Source organism: Pristiophorus japonicus, chromosome 17 (genome assembly GCF_044704955.1).
Source record: "Pristiophorus japonicus isolate sPriJap1 chromosome 17, sPriJap1.hap1, whole genome shotgun sequence".
Lineage (NCBI taxonomy): Eukaryota > Metazoa > Chordata > Chondrichthyes > Pristiophoridae > Pristiophorus > Pristiophorus japonicus.
This window is the reverse complement of record NC_091993.1, coordinates 27,377,404-27,398,880: the sequence shown is the minus strand read 5'-3', so window position 1 is coordinate 27,398,880 and position 21,477 is coordinate 27,377,404. Positions and strand designations below refer to the sequence as shown.

The 21,477-nt window shown below is 42.7% G+C and overlaps 1 protein-coding gene across 8 annotated transcripts in view; it reads left to right on the top strand.

Moving 5' to 3' along the window:
• Window positions 1-21,477, top strand: part of pias1b (protein inhibitor of activated STAT, 1b) — a 174,693-nt gene that overhangs the window by 54,293 nt on the left and 98,923 nt on the right. The window contains exons 1-2 of one of the 8 annotated variants that reach the window (XM_070858517.1): window positions 4,499-4,521; window positions 20,603-20,683. The exons of 5 other annotated variants lie outside the window; for them this stretch is intronic. Coding sequence is in view for 1 of the 3 variants with exons in the window: in XM_070858515.1 (XP_070714616.1) it covers window positions 4,510-4,521 (12 nt within the window). In the remaining 2 variants the exon portion in view is untranslated. Of the gene's footprint in view, window positions 1-4,498; window positions 4,522-20,602; window positions 20,684-21,477 lie in introns of those variants that run through there. 2 more of the 8 variants (XM_070858516.1, XM_070858515.1) reach the window with 2 other exon arrangements.

Sequence of the window (21,477 nt, the reverse complement as noted above, 5' to 3'; positions counted from 1 at the left end):
CTCCTTTTTCTCAGTTACTGTGCCAATTTTGCATGTCTCTCTTCCTCTTCTTTTTTTTTGCTTTGTAGGTGAGAGATTTGTGTTGTGCATGGCATGGTTCAGCTATGCTCCCCAGCACAGGAGGGAAGCTATATAATGTTGCACAGCCATTTCACTTAGTGAGAGGATTGCCGTGTCCTGCCTCCCATACGTTAACTATTTGTTGCTTGGAGACCAAAGTGAATATCACAACATTCAGATTAAGGGGTACAAGTCAGGAAAAGCATCAGAATACTATTCTATTTTGTTTCAACAAAATGTTAAATTTCATTTAAGTCAAATGGCGAGACGTTGGGAAGTGGAGGAAGCGGTCCCGGTGACTGACTGACTATGTTGAGCGCTATACACCTGAAAACAGTAATGATGTTTCAAATCACTTCTTAGTGTTGAAAAGTTGAAAATTATTGTGATGGAAGCAATTTCTAGCCTGCGTTATATAGGTAACATTTTTGTAATATTATATGGCTTTAGAGTAAATAAAGATGTTTTCAGACACCTGCAGCTGTAAAAATACTTCCTGGCTGGGGTTTTCTGCTTCTGCACTTGATCGCGTTGCCTGTCCCTCCATTCAAGTGAATGAGAGGAAAATCAGGGGGTGACTAGCACACAAAGCTGAACACTCGAGGCCCTGTAGCCAATCCACAAAATTATCCTGATTCATTCAGTTGACTTCCTTGTTGGTGATGCTCTGTATTTTGGAACTAATTCGGTCAACATTTTGCTTATTTGGCAGGACTTTTCTTTCTTTGCAATATTACTGTAGACACGTTTGCAAACTGGGGCAAACAGATGAATTCATTTTCTTTCATTGCCACCCCATCAGGGATATTTGGAGAGGAAATTGGTTAATTGTGCATGAAACACAAAAAGTGAGTATGCAGGTACAGCAAGTAATCAGGAAGGCAAATAGAATGTGGCCTTTATTGCAAGGGGGATAGAGTATAAAAACAACTGTACAGGGTATTGGTGAGGCCACACCTGGAGTACTGTGTACAGTTTTGGTCTCCATATTTCAGGAAGGATATACTTACATTGGAGGCTGTTCAGGGAAAGTTCACTAGGTTGATTCCTGAGATGAGGGGATTGAGGTTGGGCCTATACACATTGGAGTTCAAAAGAATGAGAGGCGATCTTATTGAAACTTATAAGATAATGAGGGGGCTCGACAAGGTGGATGCAGAGAGGATAGTTCCACTCATAGGGGAAACTAAAACCAGGGGACATAGTCTCAGAATGAGGGGACCGCCCATTTAAAACTGAGATGAGGAGAAATTTTTTCTTCGGAGGGTTGTAAATCTATGGAATTCTTTGCCCCAGAATGCTGTGGAGGCGGATATAGACAGATTTTTTTTTAGCGATAAGGGAGTAAAGGGTTATGGGGAGCGGGCAGGGAAGTGGAGCTGAGTCCATGATCAGATCAGCCATGATATTGAGTGGCGGAGCAGGCTCGAGGGGCCGTATGGCTTACTCCTGCTCCTATTATGTTCTTAATATCTCGAGATGTAACTACCTGTGACCTAAAAGGCTTATTTTTGACTTAAAGGTAGAAATATTGCTAATCATCTTTAATTCTGTGTTAAATGTCTAATTTAGTTTGGTCTAGTTCTTGGGATTGACACTTGGACTCCAAGGGCATACAAATGTTGCAACAGAGAGTTTAGAAAAGACCCATCTCCCCCAAGAGTCCTGGAAATTATTGAACTATGAATAAATTTGTTTTAACCTGAATGGAACTGTCCCTGATAGATTTCTATTATTGATTATCTTTTGGGGTAGACAAGACAACGTGGTAGGTAACCAATGTGGTATCTGATGTGTTATGCTGTAATCAAAGGGTATTTATTAATCCTGTGATATGTTGTCTCATTCGTAGCATGTCTAATGTCAAAGGTTTTGGCTATCAGGAGATTGGTCAGCTTATAGAAACATTTTTCAGCTGTGAATACATGTTGAGAGTGTTGGGAAGAAGCATGAATTGTAACAATCTCTCTTTTTGAATTTTAGAAATGGTTGCAGACTAGCCAAAATGTTTTCCATTTCCCTTGCTTCTCTCTTATCCCCTCACCACCTGGTCTGATGCCATTTATTGCAGTGCTCATAACAGTAATAACTGCTTCTGCGAGATTGGCAGCCTCCTGCAACCAGCTGATGTCATATTGAAACTTGATATACATGGAAAAAGAAGTGGTTCTATTCTATTTTCTGTCTCCCAGAGGAGCTGATTTACAAGGATGATACCAGAACTGGGAGGTTATACCTATTGGGGAAGATTGAACAGGCTGGGGCTTTTTTCTCTAGGGAAACAAAGAAAGCTGAGGGGTGACCTGATGGAAGTTTTTAAGATTATGCAAGGGTTTGATAGGGTAGACGTAGATAAGACATTTTCACTTGTGCAGGAGTCCAAAACTAGAGAACATAAATACAAGATGGTCACTAATAAATCTATTGGGGAATTCAGGAGAAACCTCTTTACCCAGAAATAGTTAGAATGTGGAACATGCTACCACAAGGAGTGGTTGAGGCAAAATAGCATAGGTGCATTTGAGGGGAAGCTAGGTAAGTACATGAGGGAGAAAGGAATAGAAGGTTATGTTGATGGGGTGAGATGAAGAGGGTTGGGTGGAGGCTCGTGTGGAGCATAAACGCTACCATAAACTCAATATCCATTGTATAAACCGTGACTATTTTGATTCTACACGGTTGAAATTTTCATGAGCCCTCCCAGGTTCTGGTCCTTGTGGTCTGTCCAGTTTATTCTCGCCATTTAACTTCACCTGTTAGACGGAGAGTAGAAAGAGCCACTCATCTTTCATGCTCTGGGGACCCATTACTTGTCAAATCCTGGACACTGAGGTCCTGAATTTGCCTCCACTATCGTGTGCAGTATGTTACCACATGCCTGCTATAAGCAGCACAGTATCGATATAAAAGTGCCATACGTTGTTGGGTTTGAGAGTTCCTGTCCTTATCTTATTCATGAAACCAAGGGATTTAAAAATTACTTTGCATCAAGAAGCCATGTTTTGGATATGATTTTATATAGCGGAACCTAAACAAAAACAACATTGCTTTGTTTTCTACATGCAATCTTCCTAGCGCCAAGTACTTTTCCTAATCATGATTCAAATTTTGAAACCTTGGCTCATCAGATGATTTTCTTTATATTAATTCTCAGGATGTGGGCATCACTGGCAAAGTCAGCATTTATTGCTCATCCATAGGGTGATGAAGGCCATTTAGCCTATCTTGCTTCAACCATCAAGAACCATCATCAAAGGCAGTCCCTCAAAATCGAGGAAGACTTGCTTCCACTCAAAGTGAGTTCTCAGGTGTCTGTACAGTCCAATGCGGGAATTACAGTCTCTGTCACAGGTGGGACAGACAGTGGTTGAAGGAAACGGTGGGTGGATGGGGAGTCTGGTTTGCCGCTCGCTCCTTCCGCTGCCTGCGCTTGTTTTCTGCAAGCTTTCGGCGATGATACTCGAGGTGCTCAGCGCCCTTCCGGATGCTCTTCCTCCACTTAGGGAGGTCTTTGACCAGGGATTCCCAGGTGTCGGTGGGGATGTTGCACTTTATCAGGGAGGCGTTGAAGGTGTCCTTGAAACGTTTCCTCTGCCCACCTGGGGCTCGCTTGCCATGTAGGAGTTCCGAGTAGCCTTCCTTCTCCAAGAACTACCCTTCGCCCCTCTTCCCCCATCTCAATTGCATAATCTGATTGTTAAATTATTCCAAGGTTTTTGCCTGCACTAATTTATCTGGGAGTGTATAACATGTGGTGTTCACTCTGTGTGAAGAAGAAATTCCTGAATTCGCCTTTTACTGGTGCGAACCTTTGTCTCCTTGTCCAACTCTCAATTGGCTTCAAAGTAATATTCTCAATTTAACTTTTCTATGTGCTTAAATACCTCTACAATCACCCCTCGTGTCTCCTTACTAAGCTGAAAAATCTAAGTTTCACCAGTCTATCCTGAGTACTCAGACCCGGTAATCTTGAGATTAGCCTTGTGACTCTTCCCTGCACTGCCCCTCACGTCTGAATGTCTTTCATGTGTATCCATGAACAGAACTCGATGCAGGAGTCAGGCTGTAGTCTGCCCAGAGCATTGTTCGGTTTGATCAGCATTTCCTCTGATTTATACTCAACCGTTTTGTCTATGTAATTCAGCAGTCGATTGCCTTTGTTGATTCTGTTCTGCACTGGCTGGACATGTTTAGCATTAAGTCTATCAAGGTTCCTAGGCCTCTTCAAGCTTTGTCCTTGGTCGTTTCAACACGATTCATGGAGTGCATGTGTTGCTTGCTTTTCCTTCCTGTGTGGGTGTTGTGCACGACTTTGCAAGTGCTGCTGAGTTGGTGTGACTACACAACTGAGTTGTGTTTTTGGATTTTTGCCAAACCAGACTACCGACGAGCACCATACTGGATAGAAATAGAACAGAAGTAAAGTTGAAATAAAAATACAGTAGAAAAATGGAGCGGAGGGTAAGTAGCACATTTAGAACATTGCTTTTGAAGCTGTTTATTTCTACATGAATTGTAACGTTGCACCATTTTTGTGCAAGACGGTGCTATTATCTACTCAGTCCATGGCCTGCAGAAAGCATTATTTTTAGTCTGTGGCATTTGTCGGGCTCCAATGAGAATGAAGAGGAAAACCAGGACCACGTTGCAGGGAAGTGGGGTGAGGCAAGAGTAAAAAGTAAAGGCTGTGTACAGAGTGGAATGGTGCCAGAACAAAGCCAAATAAGAAGGGAGAGTCTGGGTAAACACTAGGGAGAGCAAAGCAAATTACAGCTGTCTGATAAGTTCTTCCTGTTTTTAAAAAAAAAAAGTCCTTAAAATACTATTTCAAGGCATTAGTTTTCATCTGCCCCCAGAAAGATTGAAAACCAGCCTTTATCGTTCTACTAGCTGTGACAAAATGTGTGTAGAAACTAAATGCTCCCCTATGGGAACAGCTTGAAAAATCTTCTAGCCATCCAGGTTATACACAGCTCATTGGTTAATGTTTAAGAATAAATGGACACAATTGCTGCTGGAATGTTCAATCTGTTGCTCGAAGCTTGTAGCTTTTTCTTAAACTTCCTGAGTTAATTCTTTCCAATTCACTCCATTTTTATATTCGTACTATAGTTCAGATTATTAAATTTTGCATTTCCAGGATGTGTATACAATACTCATTGCAGCATTGTTCTAATGATCAGATGTTCATTCACCGGAGTCCGAGGTGGTGGTTTCTGAGACACAGCCTTGTGGGCCACATCCAATTGATAAGCCGGGCACACTGAAGAGGCTGAATATCCTACTCCTGCTCCTATGTTCCGAGACTCGTGAACACCTTCAACCCAGCCCTCTGTTCTTATCGCGTGCTTAATGCTTCAAACTACCTTGGCCTTGGTGAGAAAATCTGCTTCCCGATTGGTGCACTTAGACCAATGTAAGTGCAGCAGTTTGCACCAATCAGGAAGCAGATTCCAGGCCCAAGGGAGTGACACAACCTCAATCTTGCTGTTGTCGGACAGCAGAAAGAGCAGATGATGTATCAGGAGGTAAGGGCTCATACCAAGCCAGGAAAATCAAACATATAAACGATTAATTGGTTTTTTTTGTAAGCTGTGGAGAGGGTTTAGATTTTCACTGCATCGCAGGGCTAGGATTTTTTTTCTTTGAGTATCAGGGTTGCATTTTTAGTTTTTAGTGTGGGAGTTGGATTTTGTATATGGGGTACTGGGATTTTAGGAGAAAAAGGGTTAAGATTTATTGCATGGCGAGGCTTTCACTTTTAGTTATATGCAGGCCTCCAATATCTTTAATATAAAAAGGAAATTGCTGTGAATTATCAAACATGCCTGACGAAGCAAATTCGACTCAAAATTGGTCGCAGTTTCTCTAATTGGGCATCAATATGTAACGCCTAATTCAATTCATTGATTTTTGTTGGAAAGTTATGTTTCAGAGGATGTCTGAAATACTAGTTTCCAGCTAGTAGTTTGTCAAAGGATTTTTGTTATATAGAATAGGAATTCCAGGCCTGTGTTGAATGATCTCAGCCAGAGTAGCAGTTGAATTGCTACAGTTTGCCATCGTGCCTCTGGACCACATGGTTAGGGGGAGAATTAAATCGGGTTTTTGATCCTGTTTGCTGTCAAGTGACCGTATACGGATGTCCGATAAGGGCAAGATCAGGATTGGTTGTGCTGCTCCCACAGTGAATAGCCTTCTGGCACTTGCTGTCCAGGAGCACAAATGAAGAATGGCCTTTTGGCTGAAGTAATTAAGGTCTAGTGGAATTGTATCCCAGCCAAAAATGATGCTATGAGGAAAGGAGAGAATAGAAAAGAAATTTGGCCCAAAAAAGTGTTAAATACAAAATTAGTGTGAAATGGTAAATTCTGGATGCACTTTATGAAGAATTGCATTGCAGTGTAACTGTTGGGTTCAAAGTGCATATCTGGCTTGAGAAGGATAACCTCTGCCTGAATCAAACGCTGAAATCAGTCGTCTGAATTTGTAGCTATTAATCAGTTGTCTGTCATATTGATGATTCACCCCACAACTCGTTTAACATGTATGTTTTTGCTATCCTGCTTCCTCTTCTCTGGTACTGAGAAATTAATACTTGTGAAAGTGAATCCTAGTATCCGAATTACATGGAAACTCCTCCATCAGGCACTTGGCTATTATTCCTGATACCATTTTTTTTAATGAGCTTGTTAGTTTCACTCACCAAATAAAACCTGTAAAACGTAACTGAATTCTAGTGACCTTGTGTTATGAAAGATGGCACTTTGGACTAATTCTGTCACAGTGCAAATTACTCTGCCACGATTGACCTACTTTTCCTTAATACTCTGGTGCTAATTTTCTTCCTTTCTGAGCTGGAGAGTTGACTCCTTCCTGGAGTACAGATTCTTGGCTTCTGGTTCCCCTCCATAACCTTGTCTGAGTTGGTATTGTTCATGTGAGCATTGATGGTGAGTGTGTAGGAAGCTATTCAATGGCAGAAAGTATCGGAGCTGAGCCCTATTGTGTTCCCATCTGATGCCCATGCTGTAGCAGTTGCTGGATAATGATCAGGAGTGGGAACTCTGAATGCATTTTTTCCTTTGTTAGCCTGGGGGTGCTAAAGTCAATTGTAGCCTACCCCATCTTCTATCTATATTGTCCTAGTGGGAATCTGCACAGACTACAGATTGAACCTGGTTCTGTAAGCCTTGGCTCGTCACTGGAGAGGGCAAGCCAGTAAAAAAAAACATTATTTAAATTATACTGATGAGACACTCATCCAACTGTGCCCAGAGTGTATCCTTTCCATGCAAATATTTTCTAGCTATAACAGGCTTTGAAAATAATTATTTTTCAAAGATAAATCTCCATCCCAATGTACTGTAAGGCCAACTTAAAAAGCACTACGCGTGAACACACTTGCATGTGCACAGTTTGTTAGATGTAGAAGTACTAGCTAGATTTCCTCCTTTTGATTCACTTACTTGGTTATTTCTACTGGGGAATGTGCATTTGGAGTAACTGAACCTATCGCAAATTTGCACCTTCAGGAGAGGTGTGGAGAAGGGATGGAATTATTTTGGGGCTAATATTTATGTGCAACGAGAAAATTGTTTTCCCGCATCTTTCTGAATCATTTTCGTCTCTATCCATTCCAAAGTTATTTTTTAAGTGTAATGTGATCTCTCTGATTTTTAAAGGAACAAATTAGCTATGCAAAGCTTGTATGCCACCAAAATTTTTATCCGAGTACAAGGGGTTTCAAAGTTATTACGAGGCTGTTTAATTTAATATCCAATTAGGTGTCCTATTCTATAAATAGCAAATGCGTGAATTTATACAGTGCAATCTGTTTTCACGTTGCTTGTTGACTATTGTCTTGGAACTGAACCAAAATGCATAACACTGCAGTTTGACAGTACTGGTGAATCTCATCGGGGATTAACCTTGTGAATATAAATGAGGCCCAAGAGATTAATCAAACATCATTAATATAGTTGTTTGCTTCCAGAAATGGATTCTTTATTATTGCATTTTGAAAATGAAGTTGTTTTCTTGCATTTAACTCTTTACCAGATGCATTCGAGCGGGCCCTTTTTTTAATATAAAAAAAATAGAATGCAGTAATAGGTCTTAAGTTATTTTGTTGAAAATAATTTTTGTCCCTTGAGGGAGTGGAGGTGGTGTGTCCAGTTCTGATGATTTGAGTTGATTTTTGCAGCTTATCCGAAAGAGTGCAATGGACATTGTTTTATTAACTGGATGTGTTGTACTAGCATCTTTTACATGTTTTTATTTCACTACAGATTCCAAACAAAAGGAGAAACTGTTTTATGTGGTTTATTTTGTGTTTATGCCAATTTTAAATGCATTCAAATGTGTCTCTGGGGGTTTGACCGAAGTACAATGGCTAGGCAGTAGTGGGGGGATGATACCAAGTAATCTGTAGCTTAACCCCTTATGGTCACGCTGGTTTCCAATTTTGTGCCCCCCGCCCCCCCCCCTCCCAATAATATAGGCACTGATTCTTGCTGAAATACGCTTCCGTCATTGCTAGACCCACTGGTGTCTTGTCCAAGTGGCAAGTCATGTGTGACTGTCCTGTCCAGGCTATCCCAGCTGAATTGGATCATGTCGTCACTTGGTATTCACCCAAGCACATTTTTCCAACCGTGGTACCTGGATAACTATTAGTGTTGGAACCATGGTTGCTTGTTTCTCTCTTTCTTCCCCGCCCACCCCCCGCCACCCTTACCCACCGGTTATTCTTTATTTCTGCTGTTTTTTAAAAAAAAAACTGAGCTTTTTCATTTATTAAAATAGCTCTTTACAGAACTGCCGGGCAGATTGTACATTGGGTGTTAGCTGCTAATTTTGGCCTAAACATGGTGCCTTACCAAATTATTTTTTTTTGTTCCTGGGATGTGGGCATCCTGGCAAGGCCAGCATTTATTGCTCATCCCTAATTGCCCTTAAAGATGGTGGTGAGCCGCCGCCTTGAACCACTGCAGTCCGTGAGGTGAAGGTACTCCCACAGTGCTGTTAGGGAGGGAGTTACAGGATTTTGACCCAGCGACGATGAAGGAATGACGATATATTTCCAAGTTAGAATGGTGTGTAACTTGCAGGGGAACGTGGAGGTGATGGTAGAGGTTGCGGGTTTGGGAGGTGCTACCGCAAAAGCCTCGGCGAGTTGCTGCAGTGCATCTTGTAGATGGTATGCACTGCAGCCACGGTGCGCCAGTGGTGGAGGGAGTGAATGTTGAAGGTGGATGGCGTGCCAATCAAGCTGGCTGCTTTGTCCTGGATGGTGTCCAGCTTCTTGAACGTTGTTGGAACTGCACTCATCCAGGCAAATGGAGAGTATTCTATCACATTCCTGACTTGTGCCTTGTAGATGGTGGAAAAGCTTTAGGGAGTCAGGAGATGAGGCACTCGCCGCAGCATACTCAGCCTCTGACCTGCTCTTGTAGCCATAGTATTTATGTGGCTGGTCCAGTTACGTTTCTGGTCAATGGTGACCCCCAGGATATTGATGGTGGGAGATTCGGCTATGGTTAATACCATTGAATGTCAGGGGGTGGTGTTTAGACACTTTCTTGTTGATGGTCATTGCCTGGCACTTGTGTGGCACGCATATTACTTGTCACTTATCAGCCCAAGCCTGAATGTCGTCCAGGTCTTGCTAAACATGAGCATGGACTGCTTCATTAGCTGAGCAGTTGCGAATGGAACTGCAATCATTAGCGAACATCCCCACTTCTGACCTCATTGGTGAAGCAGTTGAAGATGGCTGGGCCTAGGACATTGCCCTGAGAAACTCCTGCAGTGATGTCTTGGGGATGAGATGATTGACCTCCAAAACCACAACTAGGTATGACTCCAGCCAGTGGAGAGTTTCCCCCCTGATTCCCATTGACTTCAGTTTTATTAGGGCTCCTTGACACCACACTCAGTCAAATGCTGCCTTGATGTCCAAGGCAGTCACTCTCCCCTCACCTCTGGAATTCAGCTCTTTTGTCCATGTTTGGACAAAGCTAAAATGAGGTCTGGAGCTGAGTGGTCCTGGCGGAACCCAAACTGGACATTGGATAGTAGATTATTGATGAGTAAGTGCTGCTTGATAGCACTGTCGACGATACCTTCCATCACTTTGCTGATGTTTGAGAGCAGATGGGGCAGTAATTGGCCGGGTTGGATTTGTCCTGCTTTTTGTGGACCGGACATACCTGGGAAGTTTTCCACATTGTTGGATAATGCCAATGTTGTAGCTGTACTGGAACAGCTTGGCTAGAGACTAGGTCTGGAGCCCAAGTCTTCAGCACGGCAGCCGGGATGTTGTCGGCGCCCATTGCCATTGCTGTATCCAGTGCGCTCAGCCGTTTCTTGGTATCACATGGAGTGAATCGAATTGGCTGAAGACTGGCTTCTGTGATGGTGCGGATTTCTGGAGGAGGTTGATATGCATCATCCACTTGGCACTTCTGGCTGAAGATGGTTGCAAACGCTTCAGCCTTGTCTTTTGCACTCTCGTGCTGGGCTCGCCACCTTTGAGGATGGGGATATTCATGGAGCCTCTCATTAGTTGTTTAAATGTCCACCACCATGTGGCAGGGCTGCAGAGCTTAGTGGACCAGATGGGTTTTTATGACAATCTGATAGTTTCATGGTCACCATTACTGAGAACTAGTTTTTTATTCTGAATTTATTAAATAACTGAATTTAAATTCCCCCAGCTGCGGTGGTGGGATTTGAACTCATGTCTCTGGATCATTCGTCCAGGCCTCTGGATTACTTGTCCAGTAACATAACCACCATGCTACCATTCCCCCAAATTGAATTGGTCTGAAAGAGTTCTACCCTATCTTTTTTACTGAAGGTCATGATGGGCTTTGTTTTTGGGTAGACAATCCAAGATACTGACCCAGTGACGTTGAAAGGATGGTGATATATGTCCAAGTCAGGATGGTGGATGACTGGAAGGGGATGGTGTTTCATGACATTACTGCTTTTGCTCTCTGTGGTAGATGTTGCGAGGGAGGGGAGGGGAGGCGAACGGGGTGCGGTGAGGGAGTGGGTTGGAGTGCTATTGAAGTAACCTTGGTGTGTTGCTGCACTGGATCTTGGGAGATCTTACATACTTGGCCACAGTATGCTGGTCATGAAGAAAGTGGATGTTGAGTCCAGTGACGGGAATGCAAATCAAGTGTTTCGGTCTCTCCTTGGATGATGAGTAGCACCCCTACTGCTAACAGCTCAACCTGGAAATTTAATCGGGGATCCTTTGTTCTGTAGTTTTTAGTTGCAAGTTGCATTCATGACTGAGCCATTCGGAAGCTTCCCATTCTCTCTTTATTGCAAATCTATATTGCCAGCCTTTCTTGCTACCTTTGTCCATTGCTAGTGAGTAGTATGGAGGTGAGCAGGATGAGTAGACAGCAGGTGCATACTGATGGGGTTGGGAAGGAAGCACTGGAATGATATGGTCTATTGAGGATAAAGTTGCATCGGGAATACCAAATGTTTTTGGGCTGTAGCAGATGGTTGAAAGGATGGCTTTTGAAAGTTGAAAATGCAACAGGGGAACAGAGGAGAATTATTTGAAACCTATCCAATGCAGGGCAACCTTCCATCCCATTGAATCAGAAAATCTATCTTGATGCACTGTAGGATGTAGTAACGTTGCATTTTTCGCTCCTAGAAAGGGGCAAGATATTTGTCCTTCTAAGCATGTTGAAATGTCCAAAAATATTTTTGCCTTTCCATTGGAAATAGCTGTTATTATTTTTCTTTGCTTAGATTCAGGGCTCAAATTGAATCATTTGAATCTGATGGTCACTACATTGCTGTTGATTGATAAATCTAGGCTAGTACAGTTGCTACCAGTTTTGAATGCCTTAAAGCTCGTAACATTTACTGGAGGCCATTTACTTGGCCAGCACTTTAATTTCTTGCATTTAGAGCTTGTGTTGGGTAACAGGCCAAATACTACTGATAGTACACTTTTACAGAAACACTACACATTTCCACTGTTTTATATGTATGTATACCTGTATCTCCAGATTGCAACTGACTTTTAAAACATGGGTACTGACTCAGCCACTGTTAGTTGGCATTAAAACAGTTTGTCAGAATATGAATGTCTGTACTTGTATTAAAATGAATTCTACTGCATACAGCATGCTTTTGCTTTGTGCTGTTTTATTAAGACTCTACCTGTTGCAGTAAATAAGGGAACAGTAAGCTGGAAGGTAATGCAAGAGGGAAATAGTGAATGCACAGTGGTTGTAAAATGTGTCTTCTGTCTTGGCATTGAAATTTGTCAAGACAGATGGGATGAAGTGTTCTTGTCGGTTGTAAAATGAATGTAGGCAGCCTCATTTTAGTTCAGTGGATGGTTGGCCTTTAGGACAAAGCTGATGTCAAAATTGGCTCAGAAAAATGCCTAACTAATTCCATTGTCTTGGCAGTTTCTCTGATCAACTCCCAGAGAAAAAGCTACAATATTAATGCACGTCCATTTTCAAACTCTAAATTATGTATGACAGATCCTTTTTAAAATGATCCCGGCTTTCATGTATAATATAAAAATTGCAGATGGTCTATTTCTAGCTAGTTGAAATTAGCATAATTGTATCTGAGTTTCTGGTGAATGAAATCTTAAATGACCTAAAATGTTTTCAGGAGCCTAGGTGACAAATATGCAGTATATAATATGAGCAATGTTCAGTGTTATAATACAAAAAAAATGTTGTTCACAACATCTGAAGTGGCTTGCGAAAAGCCTGTTCAGTGTATTGAGCAAATGTTTCCTTTGGAATACATTCACTAATTCATAAAAACAGTTACCGGTGTTAGCCTTGCAGAGCAAACCATGAGCCCAGGGACTAACGTGGAAGCTGCTTTGGGGGGAATAAACTCTGACAATCTTGGGAGTAAGAAGCCATGCTGCTTTTTATGTTGAGCTATTCTGATGAGATTTTCTTCATAAATGAAGTGGCATTCAGAAACTAATCATGGTACTGAAATATTTTGGCCTAGAAATTTGGGTCGTTTGCGCCTCCCGTTACTAACCGGGCACAAACGTCTTTTCGTTCAGGCGCATCACCACTAACAAGGTCATCGCCGTGCGCATTGCTCCAGAACAAAAATTGGGGATCGCCCCCTGAAGCTGCACCGGGTAATGACAGTGACCGCTGCAGTGGCTGTGAACCAGGTTGCAGGCCGCTCGCGGGACGATACTTAAAGGGGAGGTGGCAGCCATTTAAATAAATGTTAAAAATCATCCGACTTTCTTCTGCGTCCCGTTGGTGCTTCGATCGTGGGGTCCGTGCTGCAATTGCTAAGGGCACTCTGCTTGAGTGCCGGGCTGTTGGCACGGCACCCCCTGTGGCCCATTTCTTAACTGCTGAGTTTGCAGCTTGAGCTCTTCCCTTTAATGAAGGGATGAGCCCCTTATACGCGGCGCAGTGTGTAGTGCTGCGCCCCGCTCTTGAACCGTCCGCCGCGCTACCGCCCCAGAAAGGAAGTGAAGTGTGTTATTTGGTGCCGCCCCCAAACTGGTCGCAGCGGAATTTCACTCCCATTACCTTTTCCTTCCTATTGCTTTGTGGAAAAGTGAGGGGGAAAAGTAGCGTAATTATTATGGATTCTTCATTTCACAGTATATCAGTTTATCACAGTATCATGACATTCTTTCCAGGGTTACAGGTTGCTAATACTTATTCTCTCTTATCCTACCACTGATGGACTAGATGAGAAACAGTGCAGACTTCGAGCCAGACAGCAGAATTACAAGTGCGGAGAACGATACATTACTCTGAAACAATGATTCTTGTACAAGAACAGCGATCAAGTAGTAATCTCTTTTCAACGTCACATGTAAAACTGCAGTGTAGTCCCTTGCTCTTTCATTCTATGTTTTTGACCAATTTCCTGTCCTGAAGGAAAGTTTGGCTGCCAGTACCTCATCTAAGTGCCCACGTAACTGCGCCAGGGTATGTCAGATCTATTCAATAAGCAAATCGCAGTCGAACCTGATCCTGTCCATGTGTACATTTCTATCAACGGCCACTGAATAGCCATCAGCAATGGGGACTGAACCATCCATGATCACCCCCCCCCCCCCCCCCCCCCCCCCCCCCTTCGCTGCAGGATCCTGACATGACTGAATTTGGCTAACTCAATGAAGGTTGGAAGCTGAAGCTGGGACCTTTCTGGTCAGTGACATGTCTGGTGCATGTATCCATGCAACAATTGGTAAGAAGCAGAAGTAGTACCGAAAGAGCTATTGACATTTATTTAACAGAGATTTGAACTTTCTGCGGTTTTTTTCTCTCTGAAATGCGATAAATTAGAGCCATTAGCCTACTTTCTGTAGCTGACTTGGTTTGATTTGCAAGAGTCATGGATGAAGAGCAGAGGTCAGTGGCACATGCACACTAGACCATGCTACTTAATATACCTGCAGTTAAAAGTTAAATGTAGTCAAAGATGATATGCGAATTTTGTCAGTTCACTCCGATGTATGGGGGTCATAAATATATTTTTGGTTATTACATGGCGTAACAAGATGCAGCTGTAGTCCTCTCTAGTAGGGCAGATGTCTTGTATGTTTGACCATTGTGGTATTGGGGGTGTAAAAGAGAAATTGTACCGGAGCACCAATAAAAGAAGTCACAAATATCCTGTAGCTAAATGCGTGCAACAGCAACCGTGGTTGAACAGTGATTAATTCTGGATTTGAATTTCATGCATACAGGGAACAACATTTTTGTGAGGTACTTTAATGGACAGAAGCAGCAGAGTATGAAGTTTTGGCACCAATATTGTGCGGATATTTGGATTGATACAGAATGAATTACAATTGCCGCAGCAGTTCTGTTTCTCCAGTGCTACTTCAGTCATAAATTTGAAGAGGTTTGTGATGTGTACAACAGACTTCTGGAGGTGTGCATGTCTTGGTGTTGCTCTCCCTTATTGTGGAGAAAACAGGTAGATGCAGCTGGTCACTCCTTAGTGTTGTGTGGGAGATCAGTTGTTGTGTCCCTTTAACAAGGGGGTTACTTGGTTAATTGTATGACATAAAATAGTTGAGAGTGAGATCATGGGATATCGTAGACAGGTCCCCTCTGTGGCAATGTGCTGCCATGCACTGGACTATCATTCTGCCCAAGAGTCATGCATGTTAAATCCTGATAAAAGCACTGATAACTTTATACTTGGGTCAGGAAGAGAATGGTACTTGGCTCAAGTATGCACTTTGATCCAGGCTGCAACTGGATGGTGATTGACTCTGTTCCCTAAGGTAGTGCTGAGATCAGGTCATGGAGTCCTAGGAATACAGGTAACTATAGTAACTTTATGTTTTAGCCACTGGATCAAAAGACAACACGGTGATAAAACTTGTAATAATGTGATTTAATGAGATGAAAATATAAACCAAGATTTATGCCTGGATAAGGTGGAGGGGTGGATGGAATAGCAACCTAGAGACTACAACAATTCTTTAGTATATTTTCTGATACTGAAGCAGTAACAAAGGAGAGGCAAATTTGACAAACTTAATTTTTTTTGCTTTGTTTTGCCAACATTTCAGGGACAGGAATTGCCAACGAAAGTTTTTTAAAAGTCTACATTTATTAAAAAAATGTTCAGAATGCGCACTCTGCCTGGTGTGTCCCACTGAGTGACGGTTAAAATGTCGATGGGGCCCATCCCTGATTTACATGGGTTAATGAGGCCCATTGCCTGAGTCAGCCGGGCTCATTCGCCACCTTACAAAATCGAGCAGGAACGAAAGGCAAGTTTTCAGAGGAGATTTCAGCTGCATGGCTGTCCCGTTCCCACCGGCTGCGCGGGGGGGGGGTTAATATTGCCCCCATTGTGTCTGCTGTCACATCGTACAGTAATTGTAGACTTCCTTTACCTGGCTTCACTGGTGGATCGATGAAACATGGAAGATAGGTTACAACTCTGACTGACTTGAGGGCTTTATTTCTGACTAGAATTGAAAAGAAGTCAGGTTTATAACTTGCCTGCTTTGGCTTTTATTCTTGTCCTCCTGAGTTTTGTGTGCATTATGTGTGACCTCCTCCTGCCTCTCAAAAGAACTAGCTGGAAATAGAATGGATCAGAGGTATGTTGTGGTAATTATATATGTAAGCACTGGAGAGGTCTTTTCATGACAGTCATGTTCTGTTCGAGTAAGTTGGTCTCCAAAGGTGTAAGGTTTTTTTTCCCTTGTCCCAGTGCATCCTTGGGGTCAAGGTGACCTCTTTGTGGGTTATAATCTCTTATTAGTGATCTGTTGCACAGCACAAGGCTTGTTGTATTAAATGGCTATTAATAAAGGGTAAGATTAAACTGATCCCTTTTCAATATTGTGTACAATCTGCATGCTCATAGATGTAGGATCTTCCTAATATGTCATCTATGCAAAAAAAATTTTGTGACTTGCTGTACTGTTTGAGATTAATGGAATACGTTCAGTTTCACTACGCGAGCAGTAATTTCACTTTGCAGGCAGTCACTTTGTTAGGAATTGGAGCATGTCACTTCATTCTACTCAACTAATGGCACTATATTAATTCTAGTTTCTTTTAAAAACAAGTATTCCTTATTCAAGTAGACACCAATTAATTCAGATTTTGTTTTTTGCCCCACATATATTGGGAAAAAACGATGGCCAACCTGCTTCAGACCTATGCCAGTGATACTCTGAATCAGTTGTTAAGAGGCTTATGACAGTATCTGGAAGGATTGCTGTTCTCCTAATTCCCTCCCCTAGATTGCAGGATCCTGACTATATTTGGTGCGTCTCCACAGCAGTCCAGCTGTGTTTGGATACTTGGCAATGTGGGGTTAAACTCCTGCCCAACATGTACTGGATTAATGTATGTCTGAGTGGGTTTAACCAGTGAGGTGACATCCATCATTCTTTTTGCTGGAAATAATAAAACTACAGTCATTATCATCATGGGCAGTCCCTTGGAATTGAGGATACTTGCTTCCACTCCTGAAATGAGTTCTTTGGTGGCTGAACAGTCCAATACGAGAGCCCCAGACACTGTCACAGGTGGGACAGATAGTCGTTGAGGGAAGGGGTGGGTGGGACAGGTTTGCCGCACGCTCTTTCCGCTGTCTGCGCTTGATTTCTGCATGCTCTCGGCGTTGAGACTCGAGGTGCTCAGCGCCCTCTCGGATACACTTCCTCCACTTAGGGCGGTCTTGGGCCAGGGACTCCCAGGTGTCAGTGGGGATGTCGCACTTTATCAGGGAGGCTTTGAGGGTGTCCTTGTAGCGTTTCCACTGTCCACCTTTGGCTCATCTGCTGTGAGGGAGTTCTGAGTAGAGAACTTGCTTTGGGAGTCTTGTGTCTGGCATGTGGACTATGTGGCCTGCCCAGCGTAGCTGATAGAGTGTGGTCAGTGCTTCAATGCTAGGGATGTTGGCCTGAATGAGGACGCTGATGTTGGTGCGCCTGTCCTCCCAGGGGATTTGTAGGATCTTGCAGAGACATCGTTGGTGATATTTGTCCAGCAACTTGAGGTGTCTACTGTACATGGTCCATGTCTCTGAGCCATACAGGAGGGCAGGTATTACTACAGCCCTGTAGACCATGAGCTTGGTGGCAGTTTTGAGGGCCTGGTCTTCAGACACTTTTCCTCAGGCGGCCGAAGGCTGCACTGGCGCACTGGAGGCGGTGTTGGATCTCGTCGTCGATGCCTGCTCTTGTTGATAGGAGGCTCCCACAGTATACCTTTAGTAAAAGACGGGACAATTTTCTAGCAGCATTTTGTTTGACCATTGCTATCCCTTTTTAATTGAAACAAAAATTAACAAAAATTTGTTATATCTCCATCCCAGCAAAAGCAATGACATAAAAGCCTGGAGTTTAATTTTTTTTTAAAATTATACTTTTAAGTTCCTTGCAGCCAGCGCACACCCCTAGACAAGAGAGCTGGTGAGCAATATGGTGCCAGGCCTCCCTCTCTGTTGTAACCAGGCAACAGGAGGTGTGTGAGTGACTCAGAGTTACTGGCCTGCTTTTTCACCTCCTTTTGGGATCTAACTGGCCTCTGTTTGGTACCTCCCAAGATAACCCAACTAGGATCGCGGTTTGGTTAAAAGCTTTTGTGGCCCACCACTACTTCCCAGATAATATTTATATGTGACAAAAGAAATAGAAAATCAAGCACTCTCTGGATGTTTGTTTTTGGAGCCTTGACATGAAACATGAACAGCACATAAGTTATATATAGGACAATGCCCATCCTGCAGTTTGCTATAAGACATCAACACTTTTGATGAGTTGATATGTAAACTGTGAACAGAGCTCGGGTGTCAGCACTGAGATGTGTCGCAACCTTGGAACACACTTCAGAATGTGGTGCTATTAAATATGTACAGCATTGGGATTTCTTAGCTATTTAGTACACTGTTTAAGGGATATTATACTGGGCAAATTTGAGAATGCGGTAGTGTAGTGGCTGTTACTGGACTAGTAAGCCAATGACCTGGTCTAATAATCCAGAGAATGCAAGTTCATATCCCACCCTGACAGTTTGAGAATTATAGTTCAACATATCTGGAAATATATATTTTTATAAAACTGGTATTAGTAAAAAGTGACCACGACATTGTCGATGGTGAAGCCAGCGGGCTCACGTTGTTCACTGATGCCAGGTCCTTACACGGTCTGGCCTATATGTGACTTCAGTCCCACATCAACATGATTGACTCTTAATTGCACTCTAGAATGGCCTTGCAAACCACTCAGTTGTATCAAACTGCTCAGGGCAACTAGGGATAGGCAATAATTGCTGGCCTTGCCAGTGACACTCATATCCCAAGAATGAATAATTAACAAAAAAAGCAACATACATAAAACAAAAACATGTGTTGCTCCCTGGATTTATTTAAACAGAATGTCAAACTGGGTGAATTTGAGAGGAAGTTGCTTATACTGCTACCTTGGGTCCCAGGTGATGTAGAAACCACTTGCTTTATAATGTGGGTCAGATAATTCTAATGCTTAAAGTAACCAAGACAATTGCATATATCATTCATGACTATCCATACAGGCTAATGAGCACAAAACCACCTTACTGGACAGGTTGAGATGCTGTGGTTCCTGTAGGAGATCCAAATGACAAATTGGTTGCAAAAGAAACCAATGGGAATGATGGTGTGCAGGTTGTACAGGCTGTATTCTAAATGCCATCCTCTTGGCTAGCATGTTTATAAGGCTGTAACACAATATTCGGACTTGATTGTACACAGGGCTGGAAAATTCCACTTGCAACTTGCCTCAGGCTTTGAGCTGAATAATAAAATCATTTGCCAGCTAAAAAGTAACACCAGTTTGTTTCTCTATGTCATGGTTTCTTTTGCTTTGTTTCCTTGTATCTGATTCTGTTGTGCTGTCCCAGTTTGTCTTTACCCCATTAGCTAGCTCGTATAAACATTTTATTTGGGAGAAAATGTCCAGTAAATTATCAAAGCTTGATCACGGTGTTCATGTCTGGATGCTCTTCAGGTCTGGCCAGCATGAATAAGTCATAAAATACACTTCCTCACTTGAGTTACATTCTCCTGTTTCCTCTTGAGCAAAGTGGTGACTCAACTCTGACCATATCAGGCAAACGCTTTGACTGCATGGAGGTAGTGGAGTTGGGCATCCTCGCCATAAATATGGAACCTGACCCTGTGCCTGCAGATAATGTCACCAAAGGCCGCATATAAATGGAGAGGACGAAAGCTAGAACCTTGGTCGACACCATGGTGACTGGACTAGGAGGGAAGAGAAACTATTGGTGGCTGCTTTCCAATTGTGTGGAACCATGGAACTGCAGTTCAGTTGAGCTGGACATTGGAGGAAAGGTGATGGAGGAGCATGATGTGGTCAAGCATGTCAAGCAAGTGCTGCAGAGGTTGAGGGGAACAAGGAGGGATAATGCACAGAAGATGCCATTCATTTTGGCACTTAAAAGGGTGGAATTTGGGTTGGAGAGATTTGAGAGTTTCATGAAAGATGGCATGAAGCTGGGAGTTAACACGTTCAAAGGCTTTGGGAAAGGAATGGGATGTTCAGAGATCAGATGAGCGGGTCAAGGGAGGACATTTTGGGTAGGGCAGATTTGATGGATTTGAAGGGAGAAAAACAGCTTGAACAAAGAGAACTGTTAACAATGTTAGTGTTCGGTCCAGGAATTGTTGCATCCACCCCCCCCCCCCCCCAGCCCCCCTGTGCTCCACTATTGGTGGCAGAGTCTGTTCTCTGGAGTTCCCTTCCTAAATCCCTCTGTCTCTCCACTTTTCAAATTTTCAGCCTTCCATCCTAATCTCTCTCTTCATGGTTCAGCTTTTGTTCCCTTATCTATCTATATCTGTGGCGTATCCTGGGATGTTTTTACTATATTAAAGGCACGGTGTAAATGTTGGTCTTTTCACCCAGCTGCACAGAAGTGCTTTGACCGTGTAGTTGCCGGTTTCAGGAGAGTGCTGCTATACTAAACACCCAGCGCCGAGCTCTCCTGTTTGTTTCCATCCACAGAAATTCCCCGTCAGATGCTAAGTGGAACCAGCGGCAGCTCGTAAGGCTCTCAAAGTGCATCCGTGCTGCTGCCGAACTGGGGTAAGTTGAACATTTTGTATTTCTAACTGCAGCTCATGGTTAGAAAAATTAACCTTTCCCATCACGTGCAGTTTTTAAACACACAAATACTTTAAATCTACTGATCTAAGTCTACCAACTAGAGTACTTGTGGTAAGTAGATAAAAGAACACAAAGTAAATTATGGTGTGAATTATATTCTGAAGCAGTATTGTCTTGCCGCACAGCCATCTGTTGGGTCTCAACCAGTGGAGATGTTACAGCTGAATGGGGAGATTCAACACATTGTGTATTAACATTCACATACCCTAAAATTGAAAAACTCTATATATCCCGTACACCAGACTCCCCAGATGTATCTTCCAGATTCAGCTGTTGGCAGTAATTGTTTTAAAAATAGCAACTCTGTACATTCCAAGCCCTGCCAAAAACCCTTGTGAAATTCTCTGCCATTTTTAAGCAATATTTGGTTTCGTGAAGAGTGAATTATCTAGAAAGTTTTGTTTAAAAGCAGATGTTTGCTTGTAATGCAATAGCTAGTAGAAATAAAATCAGGTTGATTGACGTTACCTTACACAAAATTCCAGGTGACATCTAGTCACAACAGGGATGTTTCGATAATGCTTTTGACAGACAAATTGCAGTTTAATCTATTAGAAAATATGTTCTGCTCCTCTGTATAAGCTGAAGCTTTTGCTGCCCTTCATACAAATGGGATTGGTTCTTTTAAAATAGTTTCTCTGTAGATTTAAATGTCCTATTAAACAGAGTTGAATGGTAGAGGCAGCCTGTTCTGGAGACCCTTGTTAGCTGTG